The 24,470-nt window shown below is 38.8% G+C and overlaps 1 protein-coding gene across 5 annotated transcripts in view; it reads right to left on the minus strand.

The window, feature by feature from the left end:
- Positions 1-24,470, minus strand: part of LOC127415153 (E3 ubiquitin-protein ligase pellino homolog 1-like) — a 51,733-nt gene that overhangs the window by 4,597 nt on the left and 22,666 nt on the right. For all 5 annotated transcript variants that reach the window (XM_051653781.1, XM_051653789.1, XM_051653766.1 and 2 more), the window contains 3 exons: positions 20,460-20,589; positions 19,724-19,825; positions 17,290-17,511 (listed from right to left, as the gene is read on the minus strand). In XM_051653781.1, coding sequence (XP_051509741.1) covers positions 17,290-17,511; positions 19,724-19,825; positions 20,460-20,589 — 454 coding nt within the window. The remainder of the gene's footprint in view (positions 1-17,289; positions 17,512-19,723; positions 19,826-20,459; positions 20,590-24,470) is intronic.

A 24,470-nucleotide genomic window follows, 5' to 3' on the forward strand; every position in this document is an offset into this window, starting at 1 on the left:
TATCTATCTATCTATCTATCTATATATATATATATATATATATATATATATATTGTGGTGAGCAAGGCATGGCCGAGCGGCATCAGGGAACAGTGAGGCTGGAGAGATAAATGGTAAATGAGTTCCACTTGTGCGCCACACTGGTCTCACATTCCAGGGAGGAGTGGCGTGATATTTGATGAGAGAAGACAGCGGCAGACATGGAGAGAGAGATGCACGGAGCTGTGTGTGTGACTGTGTCACAGTGACTGCTGAAAAGCAAGGCTGTTGAGTGTTGTTGAGTTTAGATATTGTGCTGAAAAGCACGTTTATGTACACTGAAAAGTGTGGCATTAAAGTCTTATATGGATTATTCTCCCAGCTTTCGCTTCCTCCTTCATAGGAAAGGCAGAGGTCTGCCACATTTGGTGCAGAAACCCGGGATCTTCAGAAGGAAGGCGCTGTCATTGAGTCCTTGCCGCTGGCTGAAGATTGCGACACCAAGGAGAATCCCAATCTGGTGGTGCTGGAGCAGTATGTCAGCCGGCGACCGAAAGGGATGGCTGAAAAGGGTCCAGTGCCATCACCCGGCGTTGCTGACGAAGGCAGTGCAGCTGGCTGAGGACTGTTTGGCAGCGTGTTTGGGGGCGGGCGTGCCCATTTCTTTCTCCTATTTCTCTCTCCCTCTCCTCCCTCCCCCACTCCTTCCCCACATCCTGTTCTTATTCCCAAAAGCCAATCTGCAGCGTACCGGCCGAGGCACCGCATCAACACTCCCTCTCAAGAAAGGGGGGGGAGTAATTCACAGGCCCGGTGACTCCCTGGCCTGAGTTTGTCGATGGGGGTATGTGGTGAGCAGGGCATGGCCAAGTGGCGTCAGGGCAGAGCGAGGCCGGAGAGATAAGTGGTAAACGAGTTCCACCTGTGCGCCACACTGGTCTCGCATTCCAGGGAGGAGTGGTAGGAGAGAGAGAGAGAGAGACGCACGGAGCTGTGTGTGTGTGTGTCTGTATCACAGTGACTGCTGAAAAGCAAGGCTGTTGAGTGTTGTTGAATGTGTTTGTTTATTGTGCTGAAAAGCACGTTTATGTTCTGATGTACACTGAAAAGTGTTGCATTAAAGTCTTGGATTGTTCACCTGGCTCCCACTTCCTCCTTCATAGGAAAGGCAGAGGTCTGCCACACACACACAAACACACACACACACACACACATACACACACACACACATTTACACACTGGTGGCCAAAAGTTTGGAATAATGTACAGATTTTGCTCTTATGGAAAGAGATTGGTACTTTTATTCACCAAAGTGGCATTCAACTGATCAAAATTTACAGTCAGGACATTAATAATGTGAAAATATTATAATTACAATTTGAAAAACATTTTTTCAGAACTTCTTAAACTACTTCAAAGAGTCCATCAAAAAATCCTCCATGTGCAGCAATGACAGATTTGCAGATCCTTGGCATTCTTGCTGTCAGCTTGCCTAAATTACTGGCGTCCTGTTGCTCTGACCCCCATCTTCAGCAAATGCTTTGAGAGACTAATCAGAGATTACATCTGCTCTGTGCTGCCTGCCTCACTGGACTCACTGCAGTTTGCATACCGCAACAACCGCGCCACTGATGATGCCGTTGCATCTACACTACACACTGCTCTCTCCCACCTGGAAAAAAGGAACACATATGTGAGAAAGCTGTTTGTAGACTACAGCTCAGCATTCAACACCATAGTGCCCTCCAAGCTTGATGTGAAACTCCAGGCTCTGGGCTTAAACAGCTCGCTGTGCAGCTGGATCCTGGACTTCTTGTCAAGCAGACGCCAGGTGGTTAGAATGGGCAACAACTTCTCCTCATCACTGACCCTCAACAATGGAGCCCCGCAGGGCTGTGTTCTCAGCCCACTCCTATATTCCCTGTACACACATGACTGTGTGGCAACACATAGCTCCAATGCCATCATTTAGTTTGCTGATGATACGATGGTCGTAGGTCTGATCACTGACAATGATGAAACAGCCTACAGAGCGGAAGTGCACACTCTGACATGCTGATGTCAGGAGCACAACCTCTCCCTCAATGTCAGTAAGACCAAGGAGCTTGTGGTGGACTTCAGGAGAAAAGACAGAGAATACAGCCCCATCTCCATCAATGGAGCACCGGTGGAGAGAGTCTGCAGCTTCAAGTACCTCGGTGTCCACATCACAAAGGAACTCACATGGTCCGTCCACACTGAGGCCATTTTGAAGAAGGCTCACCAGTGCCTCTTCTTCCTGAGACGGCTGAGGAAGTTTAGAATTAACCACCACATCCTCACATGGTTCTACACCAGCACTGTAGAGAGCATCCTGACTGGCTGCATCACTGCCTGGTACGGCAACAGCACTGCCCTCAACCACAAAGCCTTTCAAATTGTGGTGCAAACTGCCAGACACATCATTGGAGGTGAGCTTCCCTCCCTCCAGGACATATATACCAGGCGGTGTGTGAAAAAAGCTTGGAGGATCATCAGAGACTCCAGCCACCTGAGCCATGGGCTGTTCTCAAAGCTACCATCAGGCAGGCAGTATCACAGCATCAGGACCCACACCAGCCGACTTCATGACAGCTTCTTCCCCCAAGCAATCAGACTTTTGAACTCTTGATCTCTCACGAACAATATACATCAGCACTGCACTTTATTAATCTTACACTGTACTGTCATAAATTATATTCTCTCTTCACAACACACTGGCAAGCGACTATCAACCGACAGCCTGAATGTCAATACAGCACAATACAACCTACTGTATATTTTATATATATTATTTTTATTGTATACTGTGTATTCTATATTGTGTGTACATTTATTCTATATTGTGTGTATTGTATACTGTACATTGTATACAATTATTTGTATATTGTGTTGTGTGCAATTATGTGTATATTAGATATGTAAATTGTGTTGTGTAAATCTGATGTTTATTGTAAATTGGTTTATGTCTCTTCACTGTCATGACTGCTATGTTGCTCGGAACTGCACCCAAGACTTTCACCCACTGTTGCACTTGTGTATATGGTTGAGTGACAATAAACTGATTTGATTTTGATTTGATTTGTTTTGAGATGTGGATTTTGGGAATCGTTCAACAATGGATCCTCTATTGGACATTTCTGGTACTGCATCTGAACAAGTTAATTACCACTCAGAACTGGGTTAAACATATGGCTTTGATTTTCTAGTATTTTTACATTTCAGTTGATATTTTTATTATTTTTTATTTATATAAAAAATAAAAAGTTTGTGCAGTAAATTTTCATTACAATCAACTTAAACTTCTATAGCTTTTTTATTTCACTTTAAAAACTGCTTTCCCTTACACAATAAACTGCCATGAAAACAGTATTTAAGATATCAAATATCCCTTTACAATTTTACATCAGCAGTGTCTTGACATTATTCTAAAGAATTTTGAAGCAATTCATGAGGGCTATTTCAAAGTCTGTTAAAATTGCCTTACTTCCTGCTGCCAGTTGGTGGCACTATGACCGTGAGCCACAATAGCCACATAAATGTGATGAGCCCCCATTACAAAACATGCTGAATTTTAATCAAAATCATACAATGCACACAGAAGTTATAAGGAACTTCCCGTTTCACATTTTTGCCCTTAATTAATTGCCTTGCCATGGCAACACCGTTCAATATATCACAAATCTGTTTGCAATCTTCAATGTCTTGGTGCCAGTCACATGAATACCCTAGGAGGAGTATTCAAAAGTTCAGGGCCTGCAATTTTCAATAAATGCACATTCAATCCAAAATAGCCGACTTCCTGTTGGGTGGAACTAATAACTGTAATTTTTAAAGTTGTCCGGCTTGATGAGAGCAATATATATAGCAAGTTTGGTGACCGTAGAAGAAACTGAACCCACCACATTTGTCAAAAAGTGGCACTACAGAGCTCCCCAGCCACGCCCCTTTGTTAACTTTTGCCCAGGCCTAATGGCCGACAACTCTGATGTGTGTGTAAAATATCATGAAAATTCAAGCATGCCAAGTACCTCAAAAACATGTGAATATACATAAAAAGGAATAATGACATTTAATGTGTTGCCATGGCAACACTGTGTAAGATATCAAGAATCCCTTCAGAATTTAAAATCTGCACTGTCTTGACATTATTAATTTTTTTTTGAAGCAATTCAGGTAAACTTAAGAGGGATATTTCAAAGTCTGCTAAACGTGCCACACTTCCTTCCGCTGGTTGGTGGCACTACGACCGTGACCCACAATAGCCACATCAATGTGATCAGCCCACAAGGCCAAACATTTGGCTCAATTTTTATATAAATCATACAAAGCACGCATAAGATATGAGACACTTCCTTTTTCCCATTTTTTGACGTTAATTTATCGCATTGCCATGGCAACACCGTTCGATATACATATACATGTATTCTGTAATCTGTAGTGGAATACATTTCAAAAGTAACCCTCCCAACCCAAATATATATATACGTATATATATATATATATATATATATATATATATATATATATATATATATATATACACACATACACATACATATTTACACACAAACACACACACCGATCAGCCACAACACTAAAACCACCTGCCTAATATTGTGTAGGTCCCCATCTTACCGCCAAAACAGCGCCAACCCGCATCTCAGAATAGCATTCTGAGATAATATTTTTCTCACCACAATTGTACAGAGCAGTTATCTGAGTTACCAAAGACTTTGTCAGTTCAAACCAGTCTGGCCATTCTTTGTTGACCTCTCTCATCAACAAGGCATTTCCATCCACAGAACTGCTGCTCACTGGATGTTTTTTGTTTTTGGCACCATTAGGAATAAATTCTAGAGACGGTTGTGTGTGAAAATCCCAGGAGATCAGCAGTTACAGAAATACTCAAACCAGCCCATATGGCAATCATGTGGCAGCAGTGCAGTGCATAAAATCATGCAGATGTGGGTCAGGAGCTTCAGTTAATGTTCACATCAACCATCAGAATGGGGGAAAAAATGTGATCTCAGTGATTTGGACCGTGGCATGATTGTTGGTGCCAGATGGGCTGGTTTGAGTATTTCTGTAACTGTTGATCTCCTGGGATTTTCACACAAAACAGTCTCTAGAGTTTATTTGATTTATGGTTCGAAGTGACAAATTCTACGGTAACTCAGATAACTGCTCTGTACAATTGTGGTGAGAAGAATATCATCTCAGAATACTATTCTGTGATGCATGTTGGCGTTGTTTTGGCGGCATGAGGGGGATCTACACAATATTAGGCAGGTGGTTTTAATGTTGTGACTGATCTGTGTATACATAAAATCAAGCTTTTGACACTTAGGACAATTGAGGGACTTGCACACAACTATTCCACAAGGTGCAAACATTCATTGATCCTCAAGAAGACAACACACTTCTATATGCATAATGTACTTTATGTAAATATCTGTAATGTAGATTCTGAAGAGCAGTACTAAATAAAAAAACATTTTATCTCTTATATTTGTATAAATTATGAAAGGGTGTGAACATTTATAAGACAAAAGGGAATGCAAACTTATCTTCTCAACTATATATACTGTTTATTAAACCTTCGATTAATGGGTTATCAGCTGTCTTCCTTTTCTTTGGCTGTCTATCTTGTTTCTGAACAGCAATCTAAATCGAGCAATTCTTTGATTTGATGACTAAAAACAGCCATTTGGCTCCTTAATGTTTCAGTTTAGGAGCCAATGGCTCCTAAGTAATTTTTTTAGTCTGGAGCCCTGCATGTGCTTGCACTGTACACAAAGTGCAAGGATTAACCATCAATGAAGCAGTCATATCACTAAAAAAGGTTTTTGCAGCTGGACAGGCATATGTTGCTTTAAGTCGAGTCAAGACTTTAAATGGGTTTAATCATTCAAGATTTTGCTGATAAAGCAATTTATTGCAAAAACAACATCCAAAAATGTATCAACACAATGCCACAGTTTTAACTTTATAATATTTCACCACATAACACCAACAAATCTTTTTAAATTTTCCTAATGAATGTTCACGGTTTACACTGCCATTTGCTAGATTTAACGGCTTCAATCCAATCCTATAATTATAGCTATATAGCTGTAACAGAGACATGGCTGCCTGCAAACATATCAAGTGAATCCACTTGCATCGAAGGCTACCACTTTCACAGTGCTCCACGTTGTTTTGCTAACAGTACAGACAACCCACTGTTAAACTCAATTCGACATCAAAAACATGATGGTGTTGGCATATACTGTAGAACTAATAATAATTACAATATTTTGTAATTAACATTTTTTACTGATTCAAAGAAAAACACAGCAGAGAAAAACACAACATATACACCGAATCAACATTTAACATTTAACCCTCATTAACATCCCTCCCCAAACACCAACCCCACCCTACCCCAAAGAACACCCCTGTGGTCACATAAAATAATATACACACACAAACAATAAAATAAAATATAAAAAAATATTAATAAATAAATAAAAAATAAAATATTAATAAACATGCATAATTAAACTAAACGTCTCCCTCCTCATCCCTTCCCCTAGAGTCCTCCAAAACTGCCAAATACCTACCCCACTTCCTGAAAAATAAGTCCTCCAGCCCCAGCCTTCCATCTATCATCTTTTCATAAGCCGCCACCCTCCCCATCTCCGCACACCACTCCGGAAATGGTGGCACTCCATCTGACTTCCATCCCCTTAAAATAATTTGTCTGCTAATCATCACGCCAGTCAGACCCCAATTTTTTATATATTTGTCCCCCGAATTTATAACTTCCCCATCACCCAAAATGCAAAGTCTGGGGCAAAGTAAAATTTCAGTGCCCAGAATGTTACGCAAATAATTCTGAATCTTTAACCAAAAATCTTGGATCTTAACGCATCCCCAAAAAACATGGGTTGTGTCTCCAACTTCTGATTGGCATCGCCAGCAGGTGGGTGTGTCTTTAAGACCAAGCCTATATAATCTAGAGGGGGTCCAATAAAATCATCCTCCAATACCAAATTCAAATCTTTCTCCCATAATCACTTAATAGAAGTTAAAGCTCCATCCCCCATTCTCTGAATTAACAGGGAGTAGTACACTGATGCCTCATGACCTTTTCCAAAAGCTGCAATCACCTCTCCCAAAGCATCTGCCTCCTTAGGGGGGTATGTGCTACTCCCAAAAATAGTACAAAGCAGGTGGCGTAATTGTAAATACCTATAAAACTGAGGTCTGGGGATCCCAAAATGTTGGACCAAATTTTCAAACGATCTCAACACTCCACTTTCATATAGGTCACCGAGTGTAGCGACCCCCCTCACAATCCACTCTGGCCAGCACAAAAGGGGACTTGCCAATACATAATCTTGGGTTCTGCCATATGCTCGAGGCAACATTTAAATAAGTGTCCAATTTAAACAATCTGGACACTTTAGTCCATACCGAGTGTAAATGCGAAATAACGGGGTGTAACTTAACTTTTCCGATTAGTTTGATAGAGATGCTTTGTAATGGCGAAATGGGGCAAGAACTGCCTGTTCAATAACAAACCAGGGAGGGGCTCTCTCAGGTGGAAGTGACCAGTGAGCCAAATGTCTGAGACTGAACGCATAGTAATAAAACAAAATCTTGTGTAGGCCTAGCCCTCCTTTGTCAATCGGCCTATGTAACTTATTAAAATGCAATCTGGGATGTTTACCATTCCAAATGAAGGACTTCGCTATGCTATCAAATTGCTTGAAATAAGAGAGGGGGACATCTACAGGGAGAGATTGTAGCAGGCAGTTAAATTTTGGAGTACAATTCATTTTAATAACATTAACCTTCCCAATCATCGATAAATGTAATGAAGCCCACCTGCCCAAATTGCTCGAAAATGTTTTTATTAAAGGTTCAAAATTAACACTAACTAAATCAGACAAATTTGATGGGAATAAAATCCCCAAATACTTAATGCCCTGTTTGGGACATTGGAAGGCACCCGGCTGGAAAGCCGTTACTGGAGTACGCTGTCAGAGCCAAAGCTTCGTATTTAGACCAATTAACTTTGTATCCTGAGAACTTGGAAAAGGAATTAATAATTCTGTGGAGGCAAGGCATAGATCTAGTAGGTTCAGAGACAAATAATAAAATATCATCTGCATAAAGCAGAAGCTTATGTGCCACACCTCCCGCCACCACCCCTGGAAAATCATCCTCCCCCTAATCGCGGCTGCTAATGGTTCCAGGGCAAGACAGAACAATAAAGGGGAAAGAGGGCAGCCCTGCCAATTGCCCCTATCCAGAGTAAAATAATCTGAAATGAATCCATTTGTTTGTACCGCTGCTACAGGGTGTCTATAAAGTAACTTAATCCAACCAATAAATGTACTCCCGAACCCATACATTTCCAAAATCTTAAAAAGATAATCCCATTCTACCATATCAAATGCCTTTTCAGCGTCAAGTGAGATGGCAGCGATCGGAGATTGATCATTCGCTACTGACCACATGATATTGATAAAACGCCTGATGTTATCAGAAGAGCTACGGCCCTGGATAAACCCCATCTGATCTATATGTATAAGAGATGTCATAACCTTACTTAATCGGTTAGCCAACATTTTTGACAATATTTTTACATCTAGTTGGATCAGGGAGATTGGATGGTAACTTTTACACTCGCTTGGATCTTTGTCCTTTTAAAGAATCAGACTGATCCGGGCTTGTGTCATGGTTGGAGGAAGCTTTCCATTCTTTAATGATTCAGTATAAACTTCTAACAAAAGTGGAGCCAGTTCTGTAGCATAGGATCTAAAAAATTCTGCGGCAAAACCATCTGTCCCCGGAGTCTTGCCAGTAAGGTAGGGACTTAATTACCTCGTCAAGCTCCTCCAAGGTTATCTCAGAATCAAAAGAGTTTTTTTGCTCAATCGTCAGTTTAGGAAGATCTAATGGTTCCACAAAGTTTCTTTTATCTTCATCAGTAGACGAAGACGTGGAACTATAAAGATCATGATAGAACTCTTTAAAGACATTATTAATATCAATGGCTGAGGTAAAAATTTCACCACCAGCAGATTTCACTGAGGGAATGATAGAAAGAGACTCTCTCTGCTTTATATATCTAGCCAAAAGCTTCCCTGCTTTGTCACCTGACTCAAAGTATGACTGTCTTGCCCAGAATAACCAAAACTCCACTTTCCGTGACAAAATAGTATTATATCTATATTTCAATCGGGTCAATTCTCTGAGGCCATCAGCTGACATATGGCGCTTCAGCTCTGCCGCTGCACTTTTAATATTCTCTTCTAACTCCACGAGTTCTCGTGCTTTGGATTTTTTGATGAATGAGGCATACTGTATGATCCGACCCCTAAGAACTACCTTAAGTGCCTCCCAAACCACGCCCACAGAGGATACTGAGGACCAGTTGGTCTCCATATAAACATTGATTTCAGTCTTTAACATTTGTTGGAAATCAGGATTTTGCACAAGGGACACATTAAGGTGCCAACTATATGATTTCTTTTTCTCTGTATATGGCAACACCTCTAAACTCACCAGGGCATGATCTGAGACTAAGATATTTCCAATTGAGCAATCAACAACAGATGAAATGAGGGATTTGGATATAAAAGAAAAAAAGATATTCTAGAATAAATCTTATGGACTGATGAAAACATTTATAGTCCCTACCAGATGGGTTCAAAAGTCTCCAGATATCCGTAAGACCAAGATTTTTACACATCCTGTGAAGCGTCAATGTTGCTCTAAAGGGTTTACACACTTTTGCTTCACTGTAATCAAGGACTGAGTCCATCAAAAGATTAAAGTCTCCTCCTAATATTATATCATGAGAGGTGCCAGCGGTTTGCAGCATCCCTTCAAGATCTATAAAAAAGCCCTGATCATCAGCGTTAGGTGCACAAATATTAATCAAAATCAACCTTTGCCCTTGAATTTCAGCTAAAAACAATAATGACTCTCCCTTATTTATCTTTAGTCTGTTTGAGACATTTGAATTGTAGATGTTTATTAATCAATATAATGACTCCCTTGCTCTAACTTGAGCCAGCACTAAAAAAACATGTCCACCCCATAACTTCCCAAATTTTTCAGCTTCCTGTGGGGAGAGATGTGTTTCTTGAAGAAACGCTATATCATATTTCTTACGTTTAAGAAAAGTAATAACCTTCCTTCTTTTTATGGGGTGTCCCAACCCATTTATATTCCATGTGGAGAGAGATAGTACACTCATATTAACATTTGACATTTTGATATAGTAGAAAAAATAAATTGTGTGTCAAAAACAAAATTATACAGACCACATTCCCCATTAGTGGACGTGCACATTAACCCCGCACAGGAAAGCGCCAACCGGCGACAATCCATCTAAACTCAAAAGGTCCATGAACACCCACGAGCCCCCACAACAACTTTGCCATCGGATTGCTCAATTTTGCCTCACAAATTTGTGAGGCAAAATTACATAACAGAAAATACTTTGTAAAATAAACCCCAGCCAACAGGAAGAATGAACATAAAGAACGTGTAGACAGAACTGTCTCAAAGGTGTGATCTTCCACAAAACAAATTCCAGCTGATATAAAACCATTCAGATTCCTCAGACAAACAAATGAATGTTCAGTGAGCCGGCTGCTATGAGTTCAGCGGATGACGTAATCATTCCAATGTCCTGTAAAAATACTCAACAAAAAAAAACTCCAGCCAGCAGGAGGAATAAGCACAAAAAATTAACAGATTAATCCACAGCTGTTCCAAAGGAGTGTTATTCAATAGAACAAGCTCCAGCCGCTAGGCGGAACCAATACAAAAAGAAACAAAACCGGGATCCTGGTTCCCCGGATGGTCGAGTCAATTCACTCGGAGGCCGCATAAAAGTATATACCATGACTTACACAATCCGTCAACTTTATAAAAGACATCCTTTGTGTGAGCATGTAGATATTTTGCGGTCATCTGTAGTGTCCACTCTCAAACTGACCAGGAACTTCAATGCAAAAGTAATCTTTCATCAATGCAAATGTTTCTTTAAGGAAAAGTGTTATTCACAAAACAAACTCCAGCCGCTTGGCGGAGCCAACGCAAAAAGAAAAAAGAAACCAAAATGACGCCCAGCTTCCTCAAAAGCCAGAGTAAGTACAGCGAGTCGACCCACTCACATGAGAAACACTCAATGGTTTACTCACCTATTGATTCAATAAAAGACATTGCCTGATTGGGACATGTAAATACTTTGTGACCGTCCTTCGTTTCTATTCTCAGTTTGGCCTGAAACATCAGAGCAAAAGTGATCTTTCACTGATGTAAGGGTTTCTTACATTCCTTGAACCAATTGCGTTTCTCTCTTGTCGAACTCGCAAAGTCCGGGAACAAGAAAATATTATGGTTCTTCCAAGAAAGCTTCCCTTTTCTCCTCGCCTGGCGCAACACAAGATCTTTATCGGATGATCACAAAAATCTGGCCAGAATCGATCGGGGCCTATCTCCCTCAGAAAATCTGTGAGCTGGGACTGTGTGAGCTCGCTCGATTTCCAGCTTGTGGCCTGTTATGTCGAGCAGACTCGGGAAAAGCTCGTCTAGGAATTTCACCATATCTCTGCCCTCCTCATTCCAACAATTCGAACCTTATTCCTGCGGCTTCTATTCTCAAGATCTTCCAGCTTTTCAAGGAAATGTTTCAAATCAACTTTGGTCGTGGGCGGATTAGCGGGTAATTCCCTCTCTGAAGATTCCAGACAATCGATTTGTCTCTCAACATCAGTCACTCTTGTAACTAACTCAGAGAATTTTATTTCCATCGCCATAATCGATCGACGTATTACAGCGAGATCCTCCAAGTCAGAAAGAACCTTCGTCAACATCACCGACATGTTGGACAACTGACGCTGGATCACCTCTCCCCGGTCTGTAGGCCTGTCGGGGCTTTCATCCTGAACACGTAAGTGTCTTTTAATGTCTCCAGAGCCCGAGGATTTTGACTTCTTTGCCATGTTTTGTCTCAAAGAGCAAATGTGTAACTGGGTGTATCAAATTTCACCAGATTATAACATGAAAATAATTCAAAATTTAGCAAAGTGCGCAGAGCTCGTCGCTCACATGTCTGCTTCTTGCATGGCGTCACCACCTCCTCCGATTACAATATTTTGGACATTTCCAATGTTAACATAGAGTGCATAATATGTCAACTCAACAAAATTGATATAATCATAGTTGTTATTTACAGGCCACCACAATATTGCTTATCTTTGTTTCAAACATATATTACCAATCTCTGCAATACATTAAACAATATGTCAGATAATATCTTTTTAATTGGTGATTGGAACCATGATGAATTGAAAAGACACACAATGTCTACATTGATGGCAAACCTAGGCTATGTTCAGTGTGTCAAAGAACCTACCACTGAAAATGGAACATTGACTGATCATGTGTACAAGAAAATGACATCTAAATATACTACCATTGCACAAGTTATGCCAGTATGTTTCAGTACACATGAAGCAATTCATTGTACATTTTCACAAACATAACCGTGTTTCTATAACATATAAAATTGTGTAACTGAATACAGCATCTGCCTTGTTGGTGTAATCAGGAATGGCCCATTGGTAACCATTCACAATTTGAATTAATTAATTAATTAATTATATTTATTTATCATTCATCATATATTTGCACATATACAGTGAAATTCGTTTTTTCCACATATCCCAGCTAAGCTAGGGTCAGAGTGCAGGGTCAGCCATGATACAGCACCTCTGGAGCAGATAGGGTTGAGGGCCTTGCTCAAGAGCCCAACAGTGGCATCTTGGCAGTGCTGGGGCTTGAACCCCTGACCTTCTGATCAGTAACCCAGAGCCTTAACCGCTGAGCCACCATTGCCCCATTTGAAGGTGATCAGACCAAGCATGACCAAGATATACCCACTTCCTGGCCGACTTCCTGTTGGGCGGAGCTTAAGACTGTCAGCGCAAAGTTGTCCGGCTTGATGAGATCTATATATGTACAGAGTTTAGAGACTTTAGCTGAAAAAAGTGTGCTACAGAGAATTCCAAAAATGCATATTTTAAAGGGGGCAAAACAGAGCCCCCCCACGACCCCCCCATGTGAACTTTTGCCCTAACGGTTAACAACTCTGATGTTTGTGCCAAATGTCATGTAAATTTAAGCATTCCAAGTGCCTCAAAACACACCTAATATACAAAGAAAGGAATAATTACATTCAATGTGTTGCCATGGCAACATTATAAAAAAAATCAATAAATCCTTACCAATTTCACATCAGCATTGTCCTGACATTATTTTAAACAAGTTTGAAGCAATTCAGGTAAAAATGAGAGTGCTATTCCAAAGTCTGTAAAAAGTGCCACACTTCCTGCTGCCATTTGGTGGTACTACTATGACCGTGCCCCACAATAGTCACATCCATGTGATCAGCCCCCAATACCAAATATAAATCTCAATTTTGATCTAAATCACAGAATGCACGCCGAAGATATGAGCACTTTGTGTTTCTTATTTTTCACCATAAATGTATCGCCTCACCATGGCAACACCATACGATATATCAAAAATCCATTCGCAATTTAGCATCTTCAATGTCTTGGCATGATGTTGGCCATGTTTGTTGCCTGTCACATAAATCCCCTAGGAGGAGTATTTCAAATTCCAGTGCATGCATTTCACAAACAAGCCAAAATGGCCGACTTCCTGTTGGGTGGAGCTAATACAAGCCAATGGGAGATATATCTGTCATGGTGAGAACAACGTCCTCACCGAAACTTGTGAATATTAGACAAACTCTGTGGCAACCACAGTGATAAACTCATTCAAATGTTAGGGGGCGCTATGGAGTCCACTGGCCACACCCAACACAAATGACAAAAGAATTATAAAATCTTGCCAAACTTTGACGGGTGTGCCAAGTTTCAATAGTTTTGAAAAATGTAATAAGCATTTACGAACTAGGGGGCACTGTGGAACCTATGAGGCACGTCTATGCTGAACTGCAATATCAAATCAAAGATGTCCTAAGACAAATGCATGTGTAAACTTTCATAAGTTTTCAGCCATCGTAAGCCCCTCAAAACACCACAGGAAAATTTGAAAATCCAACATTGCATCCAACATGGCTGACTTCCTGTTGGGCATAGTCAAATACAACCAAGTGAACTTTGTCTAAAATGATGAGAGCAGTAACCATACCAAATCTTGTGCACATCTGAGCAACTTCATTCCAACCATTGCCTGCGTTTGGAGGCGCTGTAGAGCTCCTCGACCACACCCAAACCTAAACACTACATAACTTTTTGATTTTAAGCAGGTCTGATGTGTGTGCCAAGTTTCTTGAGTTTTCAAACATGATGAATGCCGTATAAATGGGTGAATGCGTTAAAAATAAAAATAAAAATAATTGTGAAAAATCATTCCGAAAACAACAGGGCTTTAGCACCTTCTGTGCAGGCCGCTCGGGCCATAATAAAGAAAAATACTTAGAAGAACAATAGGGCCTCTGCACTTTCAGTGCTTGGGCCCTAATAATCCTTAGAAGAACAATACGGTCTCCGCACTTTCAGTGCTTGGGCCCTAATAATAATACTAAATATAGCTGCAAGCAGCGATGACGGGCCCAAGCACAATGGGTCCATTTCCACCCAGTGGCTTTTGGGAAACAATGCAAGATGGACACATCAATTTAGCATTTCACATTATTCCAAACAATTTGGAAGAAATTTGGGTACATATAAGAGGACTAACTTAAAATCTGTTGTAAGACCCACACTTCCTGCTGCCAGGTGGTGGCGCTATTACCGTGACCTAAAATAGTCACATTCATATGATTAGCCCCCAAGAATAAACATACATCTCAATTTTGATCTAAATCACACATTGCACACAGAAGATATGAGACACTCCCTGTTTCCTATTTTATGCCATTAATTTAATGCCTCGCCTTGGCAACACCGTTCGATATATCAAAAATCTGTTCACAATTTAGCATCTTCAGTGTCTTGGCATAATATTTTCTAAATGTGGTGCCAGTCACATGAATCCCCTAGGAGGAGTATTTAAAAGTTCAGAGCCTGCGATTTTTAGAATATCCAAACCTGTATGACTTTCTTTTTTCTGTTGAACACAAAAGCATCTTCACACGTCTTTTTGCCGTATAATTCAAATAAATAGTGATTCAGGGCTGTCAAGCTCCATAAAGGACCAAAAGAAGCGCCTTATTCAAATATGGTGATCAATAAATCAATAATATATAAAACCTTATTTGTTCTTGTGTCATGACAAGATGTGCAAAAACCAATGATGTTTGATGTTATTGATGTAGTCGCTATATTTGATTTGGTCGCTGTATACAGGAGTTAATCAATGGTTTTATTATTTTATTTGATAGTGAATAATGATTTAACCCTTGTGGTGTGTTCGTTTGTGCTAACACCTTTTGTGTTCCCTGTCAACAATCACTGGCCCACTAAGATTGTTAATAAATCTCTCATATTGCATATATTATCACAAGATTTGCATTAGATTTTTTGTCAACTTCTTTTTTAGTAATTATGACAGGTTTGTACTTCTTTTTTGAACCCATTTAAAAATATATACTTTTTATTGGTAGGATTCATTGAATTGAGCTCATACTGGGCTAGTGGGGGGCACTTCCTGCAGAATTTTTTTTTAAATAATAATAACTATGTTATAAATTAATAACCACTTGCTTGATCTAAACAAACTAGGTGTCATTTTAAAGCTTAGAATCTTGACTTTACAATGCATATAGCTGATCCTACCAATTCTTAAATAATGGTTTTTCAATTTGCTGACAATTTAGAACTGTTTTGTTCTCATAATTTGCAAATTTGTTATCACAACAATTATATTCAGAGTAGGTAAAAACATAAAAAAGATGAGATAGCCATGTGTTATATATTGCTGGAAAGGTCTCAATTTGTAGAATGCAATGACCAAATTTGCTTCACTCAGAGGCCAAACAGCAATAAGTATTAGTGTATGGATTTCCCACTGACACACATAAATATAGTTTTTTTGTCACGTTTTTCCTTATTACGTCCTGAACATACATATAACATAGACAATGACATATCGTAACTTACAGCAGACTATCCCGATTCAAACGAGCCCAAACACAACATAATATGATAAGTAGATATTGAAGTATTCCTCAAAGAGTGTACATTGAAAGACGATGCACAAAAGGGTGCTTAATACAAGTTGTGTGTGTATGTGGGCAGGTTTAAGTGGTTTACGAGGACTTTTTTTAGGTTACAAACTGATAATTACAAGGGTATTATGTTATAAATGTGGTTTATGAGGACATTTCTAGTGTCCCCATAATTCAAATCGCTTAAAAAACATACTAAACGATGTTTAATTTAAAATGTAAAAATGCAGAAAGTTTTTTGTGAGGGTTAGGTTTAGTGGTAGGGTTAGGGGATAGAATCTATAGTTCATACAGTATAAAAATCATTATGTCTATGGAGAGTCCTCATAACGATAGCTGCACCAACATGTGTGTGTGCGCACATTTCCGAGGACTTTGTGTGTGCAAACACACATCCAAATGTGCTCATCTAAAGGATCGGGATGCTCCTGAACACTTAATATTTCTGTTATTAATTTCCAATGGCTGGTCCCTTTAGACCGGGAACACCACAGGTGTAACAAAGTGAAATAAAACCAATACAATTTTGTGAAAATTATCTTTAAAAAAAAAGTGTGTTCTGATGCCCTGTGTGAACAAAGCCATGGAATTTTATTCCAACTGGAGGAAATAAACTGCAGTTTTCAGAAAAAAAAAGCTAATCCGGAACACAATTTAAGGGTTAAATTTCAGTCTGTTCATCACACAAAGTAATTGTATGACCTGGAAAATGGTAAAAAGATTCAAATCAATTCATGCCATTTATACTGAAAAAAGCTGCCTTACATAAAGGTGGGACCTGCCAACTACCTGCTGTAGCAATGTGCTAAAAACCCACTCAGAACAATTTTAGCAATTGCATAGCAAAGCCTTGGAAGCCACCCACAATCCCCTAATTCTACCTTAACGTCCTATTAACCTTTCAGTGATACTTGCCTATATTAGGCAACACAAACAGGCTTTAACAGGCAAACTAGTAGGAAAATGATGTGCCCTCTTCCTCTGTGCCACTGTCACTGCTCTGATTTCAGTAAAAGCTGAAAAGGATTCTGCATTAGTAACAATGTTTATGACTCATTGGCCTCGGTGTTATGACTCACCCCAAGGAAGATGTTTTTGGAAGAGTCAAAGCCCGCGGCATATATTCGTGCTGTGTATGGAGCACTTCGTTCACACATGATGCGGCAAGCGTAGCGGGAGATCGTGCTCTGGGCTGACTGTCCTCCCTCTCCGTTTGCGCCCCCCTGTCCCTGTCCTCCACCACCGTTGCCCGCTGTGTCTGTCACCACAAAGTCTATCATGCTCTCTGTGGAACGGCCGATCTTGAGTAAAAGACACATTAACAACAAGATAAGAACAAGTGAGATATTAAGGAGGTTTGTGGAGAAACAAAGTTTCTGGCACAGATTGCTTAAATAAGGAAGCAAACAAGGTATGTACTGTAAGGTTTAACGTGAATTACCCAAGAAGAAGATGTTCCTGGATAAACATTCTTGATGGTCCTGGAACATTTTTGCTATTGAACATCAGAGTTTAGGGTAAGGTTTAGGGTTATGCTTAGCAGTGTTGGGGAGTAACTAACTAAAAGTAGTGACGCTACTATCTTAAGTAAAATTTTCAGTAGAGTGACAGTAGCTATATTCACAATATTGTAGCTTTTCTAGTAACAAGCTACATTTTGCAGAGAATAGTCAAATGTTACATTTATCTAGGGTTGCCAACTTTTCGCAACATGGATACAGGACGCTTGAACATTTTGAGCGCTTTAATATGGGACATTTCATTATCTGACCGGGTGGAGGTGTTCCCCCTTAAATAAAGGACAATATGTGTCCTGTCTTTATTTCGGGCAAAATACTGGACACCCTGGTCGGTTCGTTTGGACAGTTCATGTTCATGAGCTAGTTCACATAAATGATTCACTACTTAACTAACTACTGTACTATTTTAAAAGAGCAGTTTCACTGTAGTTTAACTACTTTAAGTTATGTGTGGCTTGTAGCTTGGGAAGCTGCAGTTACAAAGTAGCTTCCCCAACACTGATGGTTAAGCTGAGGGCTTGTATTAGGGGCCTAAACAAAATTCTTATAAACACATAATTTCCTTCTGATTTCAGAGGTAGTTTAGAGCCCTTTCATATGACACCTGTCTGGGCTTCAGCGTACCTCTCAAAAAAACTGTCATGTGACCTCCAATGTGACCACCACTAAAAAGAGTTGCAAATAGCATCACAGAATGTAGACATTACTATTTATTAATTTGCATAGAATCTATGTGTATACGGACACGTTGGAGAAAGAATCGCCATTGAGTAGTAAATATTTGTTTTTACTCACCAGACATTTAAAGACATGTAGGCGTAATACAACTGAAAAAGATATTAAGCAAATTGGGGAGGTGCATCTTCACACATATAGTATTCATATGCATAACTTCACACGCTATTGCACTGTATGTAAGAGTGCATATTTTCTTAAACATACTACATAAAAAAAATAAAACAAACAAACAAACAAACAAACAAGGTTTATGAGACAGGGCTTTGCACAGGTGTTTACCAAAACCCCACATAGATGCTAGGAGCCTATTTGTTAAATTCTACCATATTTACATTTAAAATATTTCAGAATGTGAGATTACCTCTATATGTTTATATATGTATATGGACAGACGTCTAACAGGCGCGTTACACTGGTCTGAAGCCATGCTGTAAAACGGAGAATGTTATGAAAACAATCCGTGGAAAAGTTTAAGCAAAATCAGAGTTGACGGCGTTAAATGTAATGTAAAAGTAACTACGGCATATCGTGGCTCAATTAAAGCGATGGTGACACCATGATCCACGACAACTAAGAACACTGTTTTCAGTCATTTTTTAGTTTTAGCATAGGACGAAATTTGGTCACATATGCGAGTGATTTACTGGCAAAGTAGAGGGCTAGTATAGTATGATGATTATTTTCTGAATGTAATGATATGCCTAAATGTTTCTCGATACACACTCGATACGTCTCTCTCTTCCATCTTGTTTTGATTTTCGGCACCGGCCATAATGATACATCATGCAAATTGTCCGATTATCATTGGATGATGCTTCGAAATGTCAGTGGCAAATGGGGTGAAAGCTTAAATTGTTTGAACTTTGAGCGTCACATTTTAACAACTGAACAGCGCGTGATGTGGTGGCATTAAGCAGTGTAGCTGGGTTCTTCACTCTACAAAGTTAAATGCACTGGGGAATGTTGGCATGAATCATGTTAAAGGGCATTTGAGAGGTATGACTCTTGCTGATTCAGGAACATGTCGTACTTGGGTGAATCATGTAGTGCATACAATTAGTTAACATTCTTGAGGCCAGAAATATAGAGCAGAAGTACCATTCACCACAGACAACACTATTTTAATGGTGCAGTGTAATTTAATATGTAGGTAACAGCTATAATGAACAAATTGCTGAATATGTAAACAGCTATAAATAACTAAATAATGAGACATAAATGGGTACTTATGTGTCCTTTTACAATGTTTGCTCACCTGAAACATGTCTGTGTTGGGGTCATGTGTATATTCCACAATAACAGAATGACTCCTGGACAGTGTGTAGGAGATGCTGTGCTGACTTTTGTTGCTTAGGGCCTGCAAAACACACAAACACACACTCCTTTTTGAAAATGGCCTTTGTTGCTTCTTTTATTTTCTTAAGAAGTCAGAGGAATGGCAGGTACTTTCATGTTCACTAACATTATGCAATATACTGGCACAACAGAGGTAGATTGCAATGTTATGCAATGGCTCTTACAACATTTAGTGGGTGGGTCAGGAGGACTGTTATGTTGAAATAGATTTTGTGAAGGAAAACTTTTAAGCTATCAACAACTGTTTGAGATCTCATCAAAAGACCTCAACGTGTGCTTGGAAAGCTATTATACTACTCTATGCCAGCTAATTATAAAGCAAACAACAAAGCAAAACACAGAGAAGTTCTTAAAAATGCAGACACTATTTTGTAAAGGATAATGTACAGTCAACTGGTTACTATCACAGAAGAAACTCCCGACAGGCTGATCAGGACCAATGTGAAGTGGAGGGTTCTTGTAACACCTTGAAGTGGATTATTTTGTGATAATGACTGGCTGATTGTACATTATCCAGACTAGATATTCAGAATGTCACGATTGACCTGTGAGCCGTGTTATAAACGTGTAATAAACACTGTTACAATACATTTCTAAAACATTTATATATAGCTCTATAATCTAAAGGCTGTCACCTTTGACACCAGAGGTGTGGAGACGTTGTGGATGACATCAGGTTTGACGCCGTTGGATTTGGGTCGTTTGTAAAGGGCCAGCCGACTCCTCCTGCGGCCCTTGTCCCCGCTTGCTAGTGAACCATTATGTCTGCATGTAACAAGATGACAAGAGTACGATATAAGCTGAGCAAGTCCTTGGTTAAGAACAGTTTAAGATAGTAACTAACTAAAAATAGCGACACTTCTAACTTAACTTCAGATTTCAGTAGTGTGACCAGAGGTTGCGCAAGAAACAAAGCTTTATCCGTCACTCTGAAGGATGTAGAATATTTTTATAAAGTTGAGTATAAATTAATCAAGTATAATCAATGTTAATATAGCCATTTTATTCAACAATTGTTTCTGGTGGTCAAGCATGTGACTTGCTGTGTCTGTGGAATGTGGGGCCCCTCGCATATGGTAAACTGAGTCTCCTGTGTTAACGCTAAAGGAAATATAGTGAGGTCTCCACAGGGGTGTCCAGTGACACATATGGAATGTATTAGCCACTCCTTGGTTAATCATATGTATTTTAGCGGGGGAAACCCATTTTTTGGGAGTTGTGCTTGGAGCAACTCGGCTTTTTTATCTCAGATAATAACGTCTATCTTCTGGCATCAAAACCCCAAGACTTCAAGAGTGATGCTTCACACAGGTGGCAGAAGCCATGGCAAATTGGCACCCCAGATGGGACAGGAAAGGAGCAGAAGTGGGTCTTCCACAGCAGGCTGGCTTGACAAACAACACAAAATAGGTGGCCACTTGAAAGGTAAGCATTCTTTGCTTATAATTAGTTTGTGTTGCTTGCCAGAATTTGCCCGTGGTGGTAAGGACACTCAAAAAGCTTCTCCAAATTTAAAGAACAAAAATCTAAAAGGGTTTTGATTCCAGAAGAAATAATTGCATGCAATGATCTGCTTTTACTGTTAAGGGGGCCTAGATGGATAACAGTAAATGAAAGCAGATAAAGTTTATAAAAGCCAGGTAGGCAAAATCACAGGTTTTTGACCGGGTAGGCAAATCCTGCAATTATCTGTTTTTACTGTTAAGAGGGCCTAGATGGATAGCAGTAAATGAAAGCAGATAAAGTTTATAGAAGCCGGGTAGGCATGTTTTTGTCACAGGTTTTTGACCGATTAGGCAGAAATCCTTTAGATCACCTAAGAGAGGTGGTAGAATAGTTGCATTTTAGAATTATAGTATTTTTTGAAAGCTCTGTGTTTATAAAGTCCTGTGTTTGTAAAAAGTGTGAAAGATTCTGTGTCTGTGAGAGTGTTTGTGTCTGTGTTTGAAAGTGTGTGAAGTGTGACTGAAGTGCAATTGCGTATGGAAGTGTATGACTGAGTACAAATATGAGCCCAGTAGAGGGACTGGAATGTATGATCTGTCCTTAAAATAAAAGGAACACAGAGTGTATGTTATAGGAATCCTATAAATAAGAAGACAAGTTTGAATTTGAAATATGAGCCCTAAAAATAAAAAAATAATTTTTTAAAGGGACACGATGAATGGAGTAAATGTGGTCTAATAAAGAATGTTTGTCTTTTATATGTTGAATGAATGTTGGGAATGAAAGCATGTCTCTTGTGAAAATTTGGAAATGAATTTCCTTTGTTAACACAGAGGAAAACTAAAAACGTTCTGAGATATTGGCTTTGTAGGTTGTTTGGCCATTCCTCAAATTGTAGAATTTGTGATCCAGATAAAGAGACTCAGCCTTAGCTGCATAACTAATGAGGAGTATATATGCAATTTAAAGCAAAGAAAATCTATTTAGGCCTATTTTCAACCTTCCATCAATATATGAAGAAGAAGGATCTGATGATTAGAGGCAAAGAGGGCACTTAAAAATTATTCTGGTTGTATAGTGGAGTTAAAACCAATGATAAATATATATATATGGAAGAGTAAATATAATACAGTATAAACTGACAATAGGAAAAAGAATAAAAATGGTGAGACAACACAGCTGTAAAACAAAATGTGCGTGAAAGCAAAAAGTTAACTCTTAGCTGGCTGGACAAAATTTAGTCTTGGGCTGTTCCTTTCATGCCATGAAGGAAGCCTGATGTAAGATTAACCAAACTGAGAAAGAGCAGCTGTTGTTGGACGTGTGCCAGCTCATAACTCCTAAACTAGACTTTAGCATAGAAATTTATTTGACTTCATACAGATAATTTATACATTCAAGTGGTATAACTGTGCTTAAAGTTCTATAAAGAACTATAAAGTGATTGAATTCCATTTGGGAAATCACATTATTTGGACAAACAATAAAACTTTGAGTTCAGTTTATTGCATTAAACTAAAGTCAACTAAGTAATTAGATTTTAAACAAAGGTTGTATTTAATATAAGTGTTGTTATGTTACATACGGTATAATTATGGCAAACACTCCAGTGGAAATACTAAAATCTAGAAATCCACTGTGTAAATAACTGATTGATAAAATCTCAAAGAAATGAGAATATATTAAAAAAGTGAAGGTGAAAGAAATAAAGATTCAGCTAACCTAAGATAAAGCAGCTGTTATTGTGATTTGGCACTATTTGGATGCAGAGTGATCCTAAAAGTAAACTGACAACATAGGAAATTTGGACATGTGTGTGGCATAATAATTATTAAAGTGCATGTAAATTGGTTTATAAATAAATGAAAATAATTTAATTTCTTTTGGAAGATCATATTATTTGAACAAATAAAAATTGAACCAAAATCCAAACATTGTTACAAAAATTAATACATTGATACATTTTTCCTAAAGATAGGGTTTGTAGTATTAAAGGAAAAATCATGGCAGCCACTCCTGTGGACAAATTAATGATTAAAATATCCATTGTGTAGAGAACTTATAAATAAGCTCTCAAGCAAATGGCAAAAGAGAACCAAAGATATGATGACAAAACGGCCAAAGGAAGGGACATTTGATGTAGTGTTGTGCGAGGAAATGGAAACTTTGATAAAAAATTATAAAACTAAAGATAAGAGTAAAAAAGTAAAAAATAAAAATAAAAAATAGAGAGAGATGTGCTAGCATTAAAGGAGAAAATTCTCTGAAAAATATAAGATAGGCAAGAAAAATACTGAAGGATGCAGAAAAAGGATATGTAAAAAAGGAGAAGCCCTTGTCAAATCACCTCCATGTGTGCCCTGAGAAGGTCAGTTCCCAATACTCAAGGGAACTGTAGAAGTTTTAGGAGAAATGCAGATGGAGGGTCATGTGGAGTTAGAAAAAGAAAAGAAAGCAAAAAAACAAGGCTGGGACCGAAGAAGGGAAAGGATAGAAAAAATGAGAGAAACAGAAAAATTTATACGAGACAGATAAATTGGTAAGAAATAGAAGTAGACTATGACAGTAAGGAGAGAAAAAGTGAAGAGGAGTTATCATTTGATGGAGGAAGATGGGCACAGGGAAGAGAAAAAGGCTACAAACTAAAAACAAAAGTGCATCCATACATATCCTAGTATCAAATCAGACTCCTGTTAATTTGTTAGGGAGAGATACATTATGTAAATTGGGAATGTTTTGTGGAATTGCAATAATGATAGGAGGGCTATTGTTTTGCTGTGTACTTCCTTTATGGAGGTCACTAGTTATCAAAGCCACGGTTAAGCAAATGGAAATGTAAGATGTCAAGAAAATGGAGAAGAGAAATTAAAAAGAAGGGTGAAACTGGCTAATAAGAAAATTATATTTTGTAACTTGAGTATGAAAAGTGTCTGTTTTATGTTCTGTCTGGTCCAGTTTATGAGAAAATAAATTTTTAAACAATATTAAATTAAACACTATAAGATCTTGATATCTAAATGTAAAAACCCATGATTATTTGTTTTGTTTTTGATTTTCTATGTGTTTAAATATGTCTGGAGAACAAATTTAATGATTTGGATAATTTCATGTTCTCTGTTTTTTATGTTGTTTCACTAACTCATTCTGGAACAAGTCTCTCACCATTGCAGATGACTGGGCCAGATGATTTATTGAGGCTG

Source organism: Myxocyprinus asiaticus, chromosome 2 (genome assembly GCF_019703515.2).
Source record: "Myxocyprinus asiaticus isolate MX2 ecotype Aquarium Trade chromosome 2, UBuf_Myxa_2, whole genome shotgun sequence".
NCBI classification, from domain to species: domain Eukaryota; kingdom Metazoa; phylum Chordata; class Actinopteri; order Cypriniformes; family Catostomidae; genus Myxocyprinus; species Myxocyprinus asiaticus.